Consider the following 13,954-nt stretch of genomic DNA (forward strand, 5'->3'; position numbering starts at 1 on the left):
ATCATTTTCAAAAAGGGGTGGTCTTCCTCCAAAATTAAAAAAGCAAGCATATAGTTTAAGTCCAATTATGAAATAATAGCTCTACTATATTTAATTTTCCTTGTATTCAATCTGTCTTCTTATATAATATCAAATATACTTGTACCCCCACTCCTACATAGAATATATTCCTTGTTATTACATACTAATTTATAACTTTTTTTGTTTTCGTTTTAGAAAGGCCCTGTGGACATCCTGGAGATACTCCCTTTGGTTATTTTAGCCTCATAGGAGGAAATGTGTTTGAATATGGTGTAAAAGCTGTGTATACATGTAATGAGGGGTATGTAGTCCATACAAAAAGAGGTTTATAATTAAGATAGTAAATAGGAACTGTACTAGTTTATATATTTTAAGGTTATTATATTTTTCTATGGACATTTTAAAATGTAACATGCAAGTACCTGAAAATTTAACTATGATGAAAATAATTAAATCTGGATAACATATTTTCTCCTTAACATTGAAAAATTTAAATGAAGTATAACTTCTCTGGTAGAGTATAATTATAGGAGAGTGGGAAAACAGTATGCACATATATAAGTATTCACCCAACAAGTCTTCATGACATTCTATTTTGTGCAGAGTGTCATGGGAGTTCAATGTGTCAGGAACAATAGGAATTGAAACCAATTTATATTGTATGATAACTGTTTTGACAGATTTTATAAAATTTAAGGAAAGCAAGACTTTTACCTGCTTATAAGTTTTACTTACAACTAATGTAACTTAATGTCCCAGGTCTGCAAATTATTCTTACCACATCGACTAAAAATACTACTCTTTCAGAATCATTGACTCTGCTCCTTCTAACCAACTGCTGGGTTTTCATTGCCAAAATCATCACTGTGTATCCTCAGTGTCTCAGTGTCCTTTTATCCCCCCTATTCTCTGCTAGATCAAAAATTATTTTGAAGAAAAAAATATATATGGGAAAACTAGGATTAGATCACTATGATCTTATACTTCATAAATATAAATGTAACCAAATATTACAAATGGAATAACATCATTCTTTCCTCATTTTTTTTTCTTAATTCGAAGCAATAAAATATAATAGCTTAAAACTCAATCACTGGAGTAAGCCTGCCTTTCAAAACTCTTCCACTTAACATTTATGGGTATTTAAAAAAATGTCTCTTCACTACCATTTCCTTTCCTACAAAACAGACACATTTCATGTGCTTCATGGATTGGTAGGAAAAATAAATAAGACACACATCTGCATCCCTTAGAAGAGACCTTGAGATATTGTAGATACCAAATAAGTATTATTTCTTATGAATTTATTCTCTCCTTAGTCACTACCTCAGGGAGGATTTTCAAATACATTTTTAGCCCTTCAGTCATTACTGCTTATCGTATCACACATAACCAAATAGGTTGTAATTTCCTGGGGCTGAATTTTTTAATTTGCTACCTTCGTCACCTCTGAAATATTTGTTTTATCACAGACTTGTGTCCTCTCTTTAAGTTCAGCACTTGATTTGGCTAAGGAGATAAAAATGTATAGATCTGAAGCCTCTAGCAATGATTGCACATTTTGTACATGCCCCAGGGAGCTCATATTCAAATAGAGCATTTTTAGATTCAAAGGGCAGGCTTCATGGGTTATTAAAATTACTTAAGTTCAACATTAGATGGATTGGATAAGCAGATTTGATTCACTGGGTATTCTCTGGAAAAAAGGTCTAGGATAGAGATGGGGAGATGGAGGCAAGTGCTGAAATTAAATCACACACTAACAACTTTTTGCTGGCACTATCTTAAATTATGTAGAAAGCCTAAGGTGTTTAGAAAATATCAGAATCGTGGAGGACAGAAATATGGTCTAAGACTGGAGGAGAGGGAAACATAATGTTAGCTGTTGGTTACTATGATATTTTTAGCTTTTGTTTTGGTGATAGTTCATGGAGCTTACTATATTATTGAATTTAACTAATTAGATAATTCAATGAAAAATAAGAACACTTTGTATGAAACAATAATGAGTTTGTCATGAACCAAAGGTTATGATTATTTTCAGTCCATGCACCAAGGAGAGAAAGATAAAGGGAGATAGAGATTAAGAAAGAGAGAAACTTAAGAAATCTAAGAAAGTGAAGGAGGAAGAGAAGGAGGAAGGGAAGACAAGAAACAAGAAAATGTATATGCTGTTCATTTTCCTTATTATGGAGTTTCTTAACACTCAGAATGGCATTGAATTTAAAACTGCATATAAACACACATTATCTCAACACTGTTATTTTTGGGTTTTCAGGTATCAATTGCTAGGTGAGATTAATTACCGTGAATGTGACACAGATGGATGGACCAATGATATTCCTATATGTGAAGGTAGACATAAAATGTATTTACAAGTATATCAAAATACCTTAAATAATCTAAGATTTTTTAAAATGTCTTACATTGAAATATCTTAAAGTCTCTAATTAAATATTTTTATTTATTTATTTTTGTTTCTCATATAATGTAGAGTGGGAATCTAGTCATTTTATGACTATATTCTTGGTGTTTCAAAAGCCAAATATGAATGCAACCTGATCTAATCTAATAATTGAAGTATTAGACATTAGAGAATCTAAAACTCATTTTTATTTCCTTTTGGATTTTAATGGCTAGAAATGCATATAAGCATCATTAGCTATGCTTCATTAGCTATGCTAATGAAGACCAGAATTTTACCTTTATTAATGAAGAGGCACTCACCCAATAACCACCCAAATGCAGGGATCTATGGTAACAGCTGAAGTGGAGAACATGACTGAGACCTCCCACCAAGGGAGGTTGCCTGTGAACTTACCTTTACCGAAAAGAGGAATAAACTAAGGGCGAGCTCTGTTATTTCTTACTGTTCTGTAAAGCAAACAGTGAAAATGAGAAAACGTAGATTCTGTTTTCATGCTGTGAGCTAATAATTCAAATCCCTAGTCATTATGGAAATAAAAGAAATCAATCAGGGTAGTATTTCCTAATTCCACAGTAAGTAGTAAGTGGAGAGAGATACAGAAGAAGTGTGACAATCATTCAAAAATTCTGTCAACTACAGAAAAGAATGGAAGATATTTTTCATCTATGAAAATGAGAGGAAGAACATTAATGTTCTAGAGAACATCTACATTGAAATCACCTGGGATGCTTGTTAAAAATTAAAATCTTTGGTTACTAAAAAATGCCCTACTGAATCAGTATCTTTGGCGTGAGCATACAGGAAGATATCCCTAAAACTTTTATTTTAACAGGCATCCTGAGTCATTCGATAGTACGATAAAGTTTGACCACAATCTTAGAGAAATTGGAAAATATTAAGTAGAATCAAAAGAAGTACTCAAATTATTTTGAACACTGAAGTCGAAGAGGATGGAAAATTAAGGATGATTTCTCTATTGAAGTTAATGTCATAACGTTTGCTTTTATATCTTTTAGGCATGCGGTGCTATATTATGCTGGGGCATAAATTAAAATGTTGTATTTAATTATCTCAAGCTTTATATTTCTTAATTATTTAAAAATATTTGTTTGTTACTACAAAAATGCAAGCTAGCATTGAAAGTAGTAATTTTCATTGTCCACTCCCATAGAAAAGAATCAGGAATAAACATTCCATTTGCTTGTTTCTTAGAAACATGTATCTCTAGCAAACAGGTATATCAAATGCTTCTAAAAATAATTTAAGTACATTCCTCCAATCTTATCCTGAGGATGATTTTATGCATACACATATTTTTCACAATAAACTTTTGAAATTCTGTTAGAAAACATTGTATGTATTTTCTTCAGTTGTGAAGTGTTTACCAGTGAAACCACCAGAGAATGGAAGAATTATCAGTGGTGCAATGGAAGCAGATCGGGAATACCATTTTGGACAAGTAGTACGGTTTGCATGTGACTCAGGCTACAAGATTGAAGGAGATAACGAAATGCATTGTTCAGAAGATGGTGTTTGGAGTAAAGAGAAACCAAAGTGTGTGGGTAAGATACACTTACTCTTTTAGTATTTTTAGCTTTTCAAATGTAAATATACATTTAAAACATCATTCATTCTAAGGAGTATCAGCAATATTAACAATAGCTAATGTTTATTGAGCACTTACTATCTACCTGTAATTGAGCTAAGTTCTTTGCATGCATCATTTCATTTTACCTTTCAAAAAAATTCCATGATTTATTTACTCATCACTTTTATTTTATAATTGAGGAGACTGGTGCAAAGAAGTTAAATACATTCCCTGGATTATCATGGCATAAAGAGTCAAGTTAGGATTTAAATGTAGGTTATCTGACACCAGAGTCCATGCTTTAACCATAACTCCATTGTAGTTGCCTCTTAGGCTGAAAGAGAATGCTGAGCATTTTTGCTGCAAGTTGTAAGACCTCTGGAATAGACATTTGTTTTTAATTTTGAAAGCCATAGATTCATTATGTATTTCCAGAGATACATTAAAATGACATTCATTTTTGAATAACACTTCTGGGAAGCAGACCTGTTTTATATTTGTACTGCAAGTTTACTATAAGTGTTGCTGAAATGAACAGAATCCACTAAATAAATCATTGCCTCTTAAAAGAAGTTTTATAGTAAACTGTAAGCCAGAATATTTTTAGTCATAATACTGCCAACTTGTGCATCACGACCAATCAATGATTTTGACTGCTGTGGTAAAAATCGTGGTTGATTTGTTTAGTAGTACCATAGTGCAAGTTCATTTTACCAATAAATGTTTGGCCGAAGTTTCTGTTATATTTATATTTTAATATTATCTAAAATCTCTAAATTATTTTTACTTTTAAAGTCTTTTCTATCTTATAGTTAGATACAGAGAAAAGAATTTCTCTTCTTAAGAACTCTTTCTAACAACAATAGTTCTTTATGTTAAAAACTAATATTTTTATTCAGCATAGCAAATATCATGTACTTTAGAAGTACATGGACGGAATTTACATCCTTACAACTAGATTCTTGTGGTTAGTGAAACCTTCCTGGAATGGCTGATACCTACGATTAAGTCTTAAAGAAAAAAATGAGATTTGGTACATGAAAATGAGAGCAAAAGCATACCAGAGTTCAGGGAAAGGGAAGTGGAAGGGCAGTAAGGTTTTAAGGAGCATGAAGCACCACTGATTCTTGTCCATTGTTCCTAGGCACATTAGTGTAGAATGCAAGTAGGGAATGAGTCAGTGATAAATAGAAGGTGGGCCAATACAGAGTGCTGCATGCACCATGCTGAAGAACACGCCTTTTATTCAGACTGAATTGGGAATCAATGAAGGATTTCAAATGGAGTTATGATGTGTCTACTTGAGAGGTCATTAAGCTACACACAAGGAAAATGGATTAGAAAGTGGGAGAACAGAGTTTGGGAAACTACTTATGATTGGCATAATCCAAGGTAAAAATGTCTGAGACAAGTGGGTATAAAAGAAGATGGCCCTTTTTTTTTTTTTTTTTTTTTTCTGAGGAAATCTTGGCTAAATAGTGATGGCACAAAAACAGGTCAGTTGCTTTTCAGAGGTATAATGACAATGAGTTAAATCAATGTCTTTGACAAAGAGTCCTGTTGATAATTGCTGTCTTACCAATAATTTGAAGATGTGTAATTTTTTGCAGGTCATTCAGTGAAAACATCACAATAAAACTGTATTTATGGTCAATTTTATATATACACTTGATGAATGTTACTGGTCACTATTTATTTCAAGAAGGCTAATTTGTCCTGAAACTAAATAAAATTAGGAGGATAATTTTAATCAGAATTTTAACTTTCTTCAGATAAATCATTTATTAAGTGGTCAAGTCAAAACAGAACTTTTGTTTGGTTGACTGATTTACCTGATGGAAACATTTCTGTTTTCATATAATTATGTCCTGGTCACAGTCCTTTAATTTGCAATAAACATTTTGGAATTTAATCCCTTCTATTTAGAAATTTCATGCAAATCCCCGGATGTTATACATGGATCTCCTATATCTCAGAAGATTATTTACAAGGAGAATGAACGATTTCAATATAAATGTAACATGGGCTATGAATACAGTGAAAGAGGAGATTCTATATGCACTGAATCTGGATGGCATCCGTTGCCTTCATGTGAAGGTAATGTTACATTTATTTTCTGGATCTATACAAATTTATCACATATTTTAATTAATTCTTTTAATAAAGCCACTTATTTTAATCAAAAATAAAGTGCTAATTTATGTAAATAAACTATTATTTAAAATACATAGAATTTTCTGTGTTCAAGGTTCATTTTGAGAACACTTCATACGATACACACACTCTGAAAACAGACATAAACAGGGCCGGAAAAGTTCAGTAGCTTATTAAGTCATTGATTTATCATCAAAAACCATGTCTGGAGCAGAGCCAGGACAATAATAGACTTCCTAATGCTCAGTAACATACAACTCTCAAACAAGTAGATTGCTCTACTAATGCCCAGAATTTATTTAAATTATATTAATATTTTAAAATACTTTAAAAGTAACTTATATTACTAACAGGTGAGGAAACTCTCAACTGACAATGGAATTAAGTGGAAGGAAATGAATATTTTGGTTAACAACAGGCTCAGTATGACTCAACAGTGATAATGGTGCTGGAAAATGGAAAAACCAAAAAAAAAAAAAAAAAAAAAAAACACCCTAAACTCTCTTAAGTTTCGTTATGGAGGGATGTTATACAGAGCCAAAGAGTTCATTTCAACTGTGCTCTTTGCCCACCAAAAAGTATATCTGGAATAGAGTGTTCTACTTAACCCACTTCATTTTAAAAGGGAAAGTTTCAAACTATCATGGCCAAGAAGAGAGAATACAGACAGTGGCGGACTTTAAGAAATTATGCCATAAGAAGTACAGTAAGAAGCTATAGCTATAGTGTGGTGATAACTCTTTTGAGGTATTTTCAAACATTTATAAAATGAGTGAGTTTGCTTTTGATGAGGACTCCTACAATGAGTGAAACGAGGAACAGTGTTACCACATATGGTCTGGAAATCTAAACAGGTGATACTGCCATACTGTGAGAGAAAGAAGAGTTGAACTCTTAAGAGCCCTCTGAACTTTAAATCCTGTGATTCATAAATACATGTTTAAACTGTGCTTTAGTAATCCTCTTTTATAAAAAGAATAGTTAATTTTGGGTTAATTTTATACACTAAAAAAATTTTGGTTTGAGCTCACAAGTGTCTCCTTGGAAAACATATTTTTCTTCACAATTGCGTGATCTCTACTTTTAGGCACTGTTAAGAACATATTTTAGAAAAAAAAAATGAACACGAGACAGTAATAACCCACATCAAATCCATGTTTGGCTAATGGTGTGTGGGGTCCAACTATTTGTCTTCATGGCATTCATAGTTCCTAAGCAAAGGAAGTGCATACACAAGTCCTTTGACATTAACTTCTACCTGAAGTATATTACTTCCAGAACCCCTCTCAAATCTACAGTGAATTTATCGAATTTATCCATCCAATAATCAAAATGTAACTTATAAACCACTTATTTAACATCAGAGCCTTGCTGTGTATTGAAGATAAACATTACAATAAACCACCATTTCAGCTTTCAATGAATTCAAAATAAGACTCTAGGAATTTAGTTTTATTTGAACATGTAACTCTGTAGCATGACTACCCCCTTGTAGTCATCTGATTATTTCACCTCTTTTACTTGTTCACTTTGCTACCTACTTAAAAGTCTTCCTTAGCACATATTTGTTTTCACAATGAGAAATTCATCTGTTTTTCCCAAATGTGTTACTGCATTTCTATTCTTGCTTCTCTTGAACACTGATTGATTCACACACACACACACATACACACACACACACAAACCAAGACTCTATATTTATAAAGCATTTTTCTTTTATATATTTTTTTCCATTTCTCAGTCACAAATACAAGTAAAACCTGAATATTCAAGGCTATGCTTGAGGGTCCTGCTTTCTTTAGGAAAAGAGATACCAAGAGAAGGCACTGGGATTGAGTACTCCTTTTCAGAAGACAGTTCACTAATAATCAATATAAATAAAGGAAAATTCATCCAAAGTTAGTTAAGCATACACTCTCTCACCATGTTTTATTTTATTGAAATATATTTTACACTGATTAGATATAGAGAAGTCTTTCTTAATAAAAGAATTCCACTCTTTGTATGCCAATATAGCATAAACATGACTATTTTCTTGGTACAAAGCAAAGATCTACTTTCTGATATAAGATGAATTCAAAATCTATGCACATCATTTTCTCTGAAATCAGGTAACTTCAAACTCTCTTTGTTGCTTCTAAATCTATAAGAAGTTTGGAACTAAATAATAAGATAACATTAAAGTAAAATAATCTACTTAAATTTTAAATACTTAAATTTTCTTCAATCTGGTCTATGGCACATACATGTCAGAGGACTGATTGAATTGTCAAAACTTTGGTCTCTGTGTCCAATAGGAACAATCTGTAACAGAAACAATCAAAGGTACCAAGAACTGTTAAATTAAAGCTATCTTTGATCCAAATCTATTTCTTCCCTGTACAGATTGGATTTTCTATTGGTTCAAAACACAGAGTGCTAACCTTGAATTAGTATTCTAACTTCAAATGACTAATGCTTGTTTCCAATAGTAGGAAAATATGGATAATCTCAAATATTATTTTGGATAAAGGTACAGGTTTGAACAATGTTTTAATAACATGATTTATTTTAAAAATGATTGTGAGTATACGAAATTAAGGTTTATCACAGGATTTATGTCTACTGCTCGAGCATAATCACCAGAAGTCCTTCTATTCTTAAAAAAATTGTTCCGTATTATTTTATTGATTTCTTAGTTAAACTCTTGTTTTTTTGTATCTCATAGCTTTTGACTTCAAAAATTGGTATTAAATTGAGCTATATCATAAGGAAAAATAATTGAAGATACATAAACTGAACTTTAATGAGTATATGAAAATATGATAGAGAAGAATGAAGTGACAGAAAAAAAGAAAAAAGGAATACATTTAAGACTCATTTGAAGTTAGTGTCAACATCAAACACTGAAGACATTTTACATAAAATAGTAAAATTTTAAAATAGTAAAACTTTAAAACTTGTATACTAAGTCACATACATATTATTTCTCATATTATTATTGCTAATCTAGATATATTATCCTGTTAGCTATAGAGATATATTAAAGTTTATTCTGTCAGAATGAAGTATAAACTTAGGAGCTGAATGGACACAGTGGAAGTATGGTATTGAGAAGAGGAAATATGTAATGAATAATTAAAACTTTATAAAATTTTATGTTTAACTAAATATACAAGTTATAAGAAAGGAACAGTGGTAGTATAGAGAAGAAGTAGGAAAATGGCAGGAGATGAGATGTGACAAGTAGGCAGGGCCTAAAAATTAAGTAAAGTAGAAGATGAGAAGCAAAAAATATAAAGTAAAGGAAAATAATAAAATATAAAAGAAAAGCATCACTTAGACAAAGACAAGGAGAAGCAGGAGAATATAAATATATGAGGTAATGGAGAACACCAAAAAGTCCATAATCAACAGAGTCAAATATTACAGAGTTTTGTCTGTTCAGTTCAATACATAATTAGGAAGCCCATAGTATGTACCAGTGACTAGAATATGTGAAATGCAAAGCATTTCTGAATTTGGACATTGGAGCTCATTGGTAGCTTTTATCAGAGCAATGACAACAAAAGAGAGGTGTCAGAAACTAGGCAGTAGTGAGTTGAAGAATAAATGTGAGACTGGAAAGTGGAGACAGCAATTATAAAATGGTATTTTAAGGATTTTGGTTTTGAAGGGGTGGGGAAATGTAGTACATTAGCTAAATTTGAACAAAGTGTTGAGAGAAGGGATTTAAACTGCAAAAGCTTCCATATCAATTTAAGAGCATGGTTGATAAGGTAAGAAAGAAGGAAGGAATAAACAATGGTTTAAAATACAGGGGGAAATGAAAGAATTAAAGCTAACCTGAATTTGAAAGCAACACCTTACCATTGAAGACTAAACAAAATACTTAAATCAGTATAGATACAGATATTGTAGAGGAATGCTGGAAAGAAGTATAGGGAACTCACTACTGGTGGTCTCAATTGTTTTGTGTGAATGGAGACTTATTATCTGTTGATGAAGAGGCAATTGTTTCAGGTGACTTGAGAAAAGTGAGGAGACTATGGATCATTTACTGTGGGAAATCAAATAGTAAATAAATTGGGGGTATATAAATTGATTTCAAGCAATGCTGAATGTCCACCACAGCTTTTTAGTCCAAAATAAGACTCCAATATAAGTGGTCATATAGCTTTTCTACAATACTTAAAATGCATAGTATTTTATTTTAAAAGGAATATGGCAAAAGGATCCAATATTGAGATATAGCAGAGTTAATGGAAAGGAATGAGAAGGTGCTTTATAGATTAGGACACACTGGGCCAAAGGATGGCAAACTATAGGCTGCAGGTAAAATACAACTTGCCCCCTTTGTGTAAACAAAGTTTTATTGAAACACTGCTGTGTTCATTTGTTTATGTATTGTCTATCACTACTTTTGTACTGTAATGGCAGAGTTGAGTTGTTGCAGCAGAGACCTTTTATCTGGCCCTTTACAGAAAAGGTTTTCCAAACCCTCTGCTCTTTTATCCTATTATAGTAAGAAAAATGTAATGCAATATCTCAATGTTTAAGATATTAAGACTAAAGTTTATTTTCATTCATGTTCACTTTCAATGTAGATCAGAAGAGACTTTACTCATTGTATTAATTGTAAGAATCAGGTGACAGAAACACCATTTTTTTCATGTCCTTCTTTACTCACTGTGTCATTGGGAAAGAGAAAATAAAAATTCACACAATGGCTTTTAAAACTTCTCTCTAAAGTGAAAGATACTACTTCCACTTTTATTATAGTCTCTTACGCAATCACATGGCCACAGTTACTTCAAAGAGAAAGGGTTGCGCAGTCCTATCAATTGTCCAAAAAAAAGAAACCCTGAATATTCGTAAACAATCCTTATGAGAACCACAGAAACCAAAGAATAGAAGGAAAATGAAAGTAAGAATTGAAGTTATATGTGATGAGATCATTGCCAGTTATGGAAAGTCATGAAGTATGGAACGACTTTGGAGAAGAAGGGATTAAGAGCCCAGGAGATACAAATATGTCAGATGACAATATAGTGAAGGAAAAAATAAGTGACATACCAGAAAGGATACTATGATGTGTTCATTTTAATGCCATTTTGTATTATGCTAAGGACAAATAAATAATACCTACTTTTAAATGTTTGTATAAATGATGAATTTTAATGGATATTTCTACATTATCCACACATCCATTTTCTTTTCAGAAAAAACATGTAATGTTCCTTATATTCCAAATGGTGTCTACTCACCTTTAAGGATTAAACACAGAACTGGAGATGAAATCAGGTACCAGTGTATAAATGGTTTTTATCCTGCAACCCGGGGAAATATAGCAAAATGCACAAGCACTGGCTGGATACCTGCTCCAAGATGTTCCTGTAAGTTCCATTCATATCTTGACCCATTTCTTAATTCTGAAATTTCTTTTAAATGCATAAAAATGGGGACTCAATAGAACCAAATATTTGTCTTATTGTGTATATAAAGTAAGGTTGTTGGAAGTATTCCTTAGTTTTGGAAGTTGCCAAAACTCAATTTTTTTGCTACTCAAAATTAAATGTGTATGTGTGTTTATGAATGTATGTTTCCCTTGTTAATAAATTCTTCCAATATCTGAATTAAAAAACTAGATTAAAATAATGTCATCTAACACATACTATATTAGTTATTTAATGCATTGTAACAAAATACCCCAGAAATATATTTACTTAAAACAACTAACCTTTATTATCTTACAGTTTCTATCGGTCAGGAATCTGAAAATGGCTTATATAAGTAGTTGTGCACCAGACTGTCTTCTTGTGTTGCAACCAGGATCATGGCCCAGGCCACAGTAATGGGAACTGCTACACACTTTTAAACAACCAGGTCTCATGAGACCTCACTCACTATCATGAAAACAGCAAGGGGGAGATCCACCCCCATGACCAAATCACCTTCCTCAACATTGGGAATTAGAATTCAACATGAGATACGTGTGGGGACACAGAGCCAAACCATATCAATTATCTACTCACACACCGTTAACTACAGTCATATCTATTTTTTTGAAGTGAGACACTAAGTCCTGCATATATCCAAGGGGAGAGAAATTAGGCACCACTATTTGGAGGAAGGAGTGTTGAAGGACTCCAAGTCTTAGTAATTTCCTAGTGTTGGAGGTAATTTCCTAAAACCATTACACGTAGCAAAATACCACTCAAGTCAACAGAGTATTTTATTTCTGGGATGCTCCTTTACCCCTTTTTAATATTTTTCCTATCTCTACGATCAAATTTATTTTCTTTCTATCTAGCAGTACATAGACAAGATGTACCACACTTAAACTATATATTCCATGAAAGAAAAATACGATACAAATGATTGATCAATGACTTCAACTCTAATTCCTGGCATAATTCCAGTCCCTAAGAGAGGAAGCTATTATCAGTATGAAACAGATTTCAATGTGCATAAGAATTATAAGGAAAATATTTAATGATTTTATGGTTGGCTTATGACAATGTAGTTCAGCCCAAATGTATCTAAACTGAGATCCAACTATATTTGGATTTCAATTATTAATGTTCAACAATGAACCATTTGGCGTTCTCATGGGCAATATAAAGAAGTTGATCAGTTATATGGTTTATCAGTTTGTAATTTCATTAAATAACCATATCTAATTATCAGATGCAAGACTTTATTCTCAGGCCTGCTTCATTACTCACTGTGTCATTGAACACTTTAATGATTTAGGGGAAGGGCAGTACAAATTAACAATTGGAATGATACAGACGATGATAATGAATCTGCAATAGGGCAGATTCAGCATTCAAAGAGGATCTTATGTTCTAAGCTGAATCTAATAAGATGAAATTTAACAATGTTGATTCTAAGATCCTGGGCCTGGGTCAAATAAATTACAGTATGAATATATTAGCAGTAGTTATAAAAATTAGTGAATATTTTTATCAATTTCAAGATCTGTCTGAGCCAACTTTATGATGGAAGCACCATAAATGCTGTGAAACCAAAAACTACATTTGCAGAAGGGTAACAAGTGAAATGAGGCTATTTGAAGTCCTTCTATTCTCAGCCCTGATGAGACCCTCTGTGGGTACTAATATTTGCTTCAAGGAATCAATTTGTAAAATGGATAAAAACAGATGTAAATGTGACAAAATTAGAGAATAGCTAAATAGCTCGAGCCTGTGGTAATGATATACGTTTTTAATTATACCTCCTTTTTATTCCTCTTGGAAAGAAATCTCAGTGGACAATTTTATTTTATGACATTCTGGGAAAACCCGTAATAAGATGGATACTCATACTTGTTTTGAAATCAACCACAAGCTTTCAAATCCCTGCTCTACCATTTAATGTGAAATTCAATTGAAATCTTTAAGACACAGTTCCTGCAAATCTAAGACTCAAGCTTTCTCAATGCAGAATTATTGTTAAGCAAAGTCCAATAGTAAATAGAAACCATTCCAAATCTTTAAAAAGTGATGGGGAAAAATGTAGAATGTTACTTAAAAGAGATAAGACTAAGTAAATGTTTTAATTTCAACACGGGGAGCTTCCAATAAATAGGGAAAAAATCTATCAATTACAAGATATGTGGATTGCAGGCCAAGAAACTATACTGAAAGAAGTATCATTCACTAGTCTTTGTTAGAGAAAGACATTTAGGATATACAATTGTTCAGTTTATAATCCACATAATAAATATTTGTAGAAACTACATGAAAATTTCTCTAATCAAATACCAAAGAAAATAAATC

At 32.1% G+C, this 13,954-nt stretch overlaps 1 protein-coding gene across 6 annotated transcripts in view; it reads left to right on the forward strand.

The window, feature by feature from the left end:
• Positions 1–13,954, forward strand: part of LOC105484651 (complement factor H) — a 194,314-nt gene that overhangs the window by 21,309 nt on the left and 159,051 nt on the right. For all 6 annotated transcript variants that reach the window (XM_071077488.1, XM_071077503.1, XM_071077519.1 and 3 more), the window contains exons 3-7: positions 217–322; positions 2,300–2,376; positions 3,820–4,011; positions 5,964–6,134; positions 11,393–11,566. In XM_071077488.1, coding sequence (XP_070933589.1) covers positions 217–322; positions 2,300–2,376; positions 3,820–4,011; positions 5,964–6,134; positions 11,393–11,566 — 720 coding nt within the window. The remainder of the gene's footprint in view (positions 1–216; positions 323–2,299; positions 2,377–3,819; positions 4,012–5,963; positions 6,135–11,392; positions 11,567–13,954) is intronic.

This window comes from Macaca nemestrina, chromosome 1 (assembly GCF_043159975.1).
Source record: "Macaca nemestrina isolate mMacNem1 chromosome 1, mMacNem.hap1, whole genome shotgun sequence".
Lineage (NCBI taxonomy): Eukaryota > Metazoa > Chordata > Mammalia > Primates > Cercopithecidae > Macaca > Macaca nemestrina.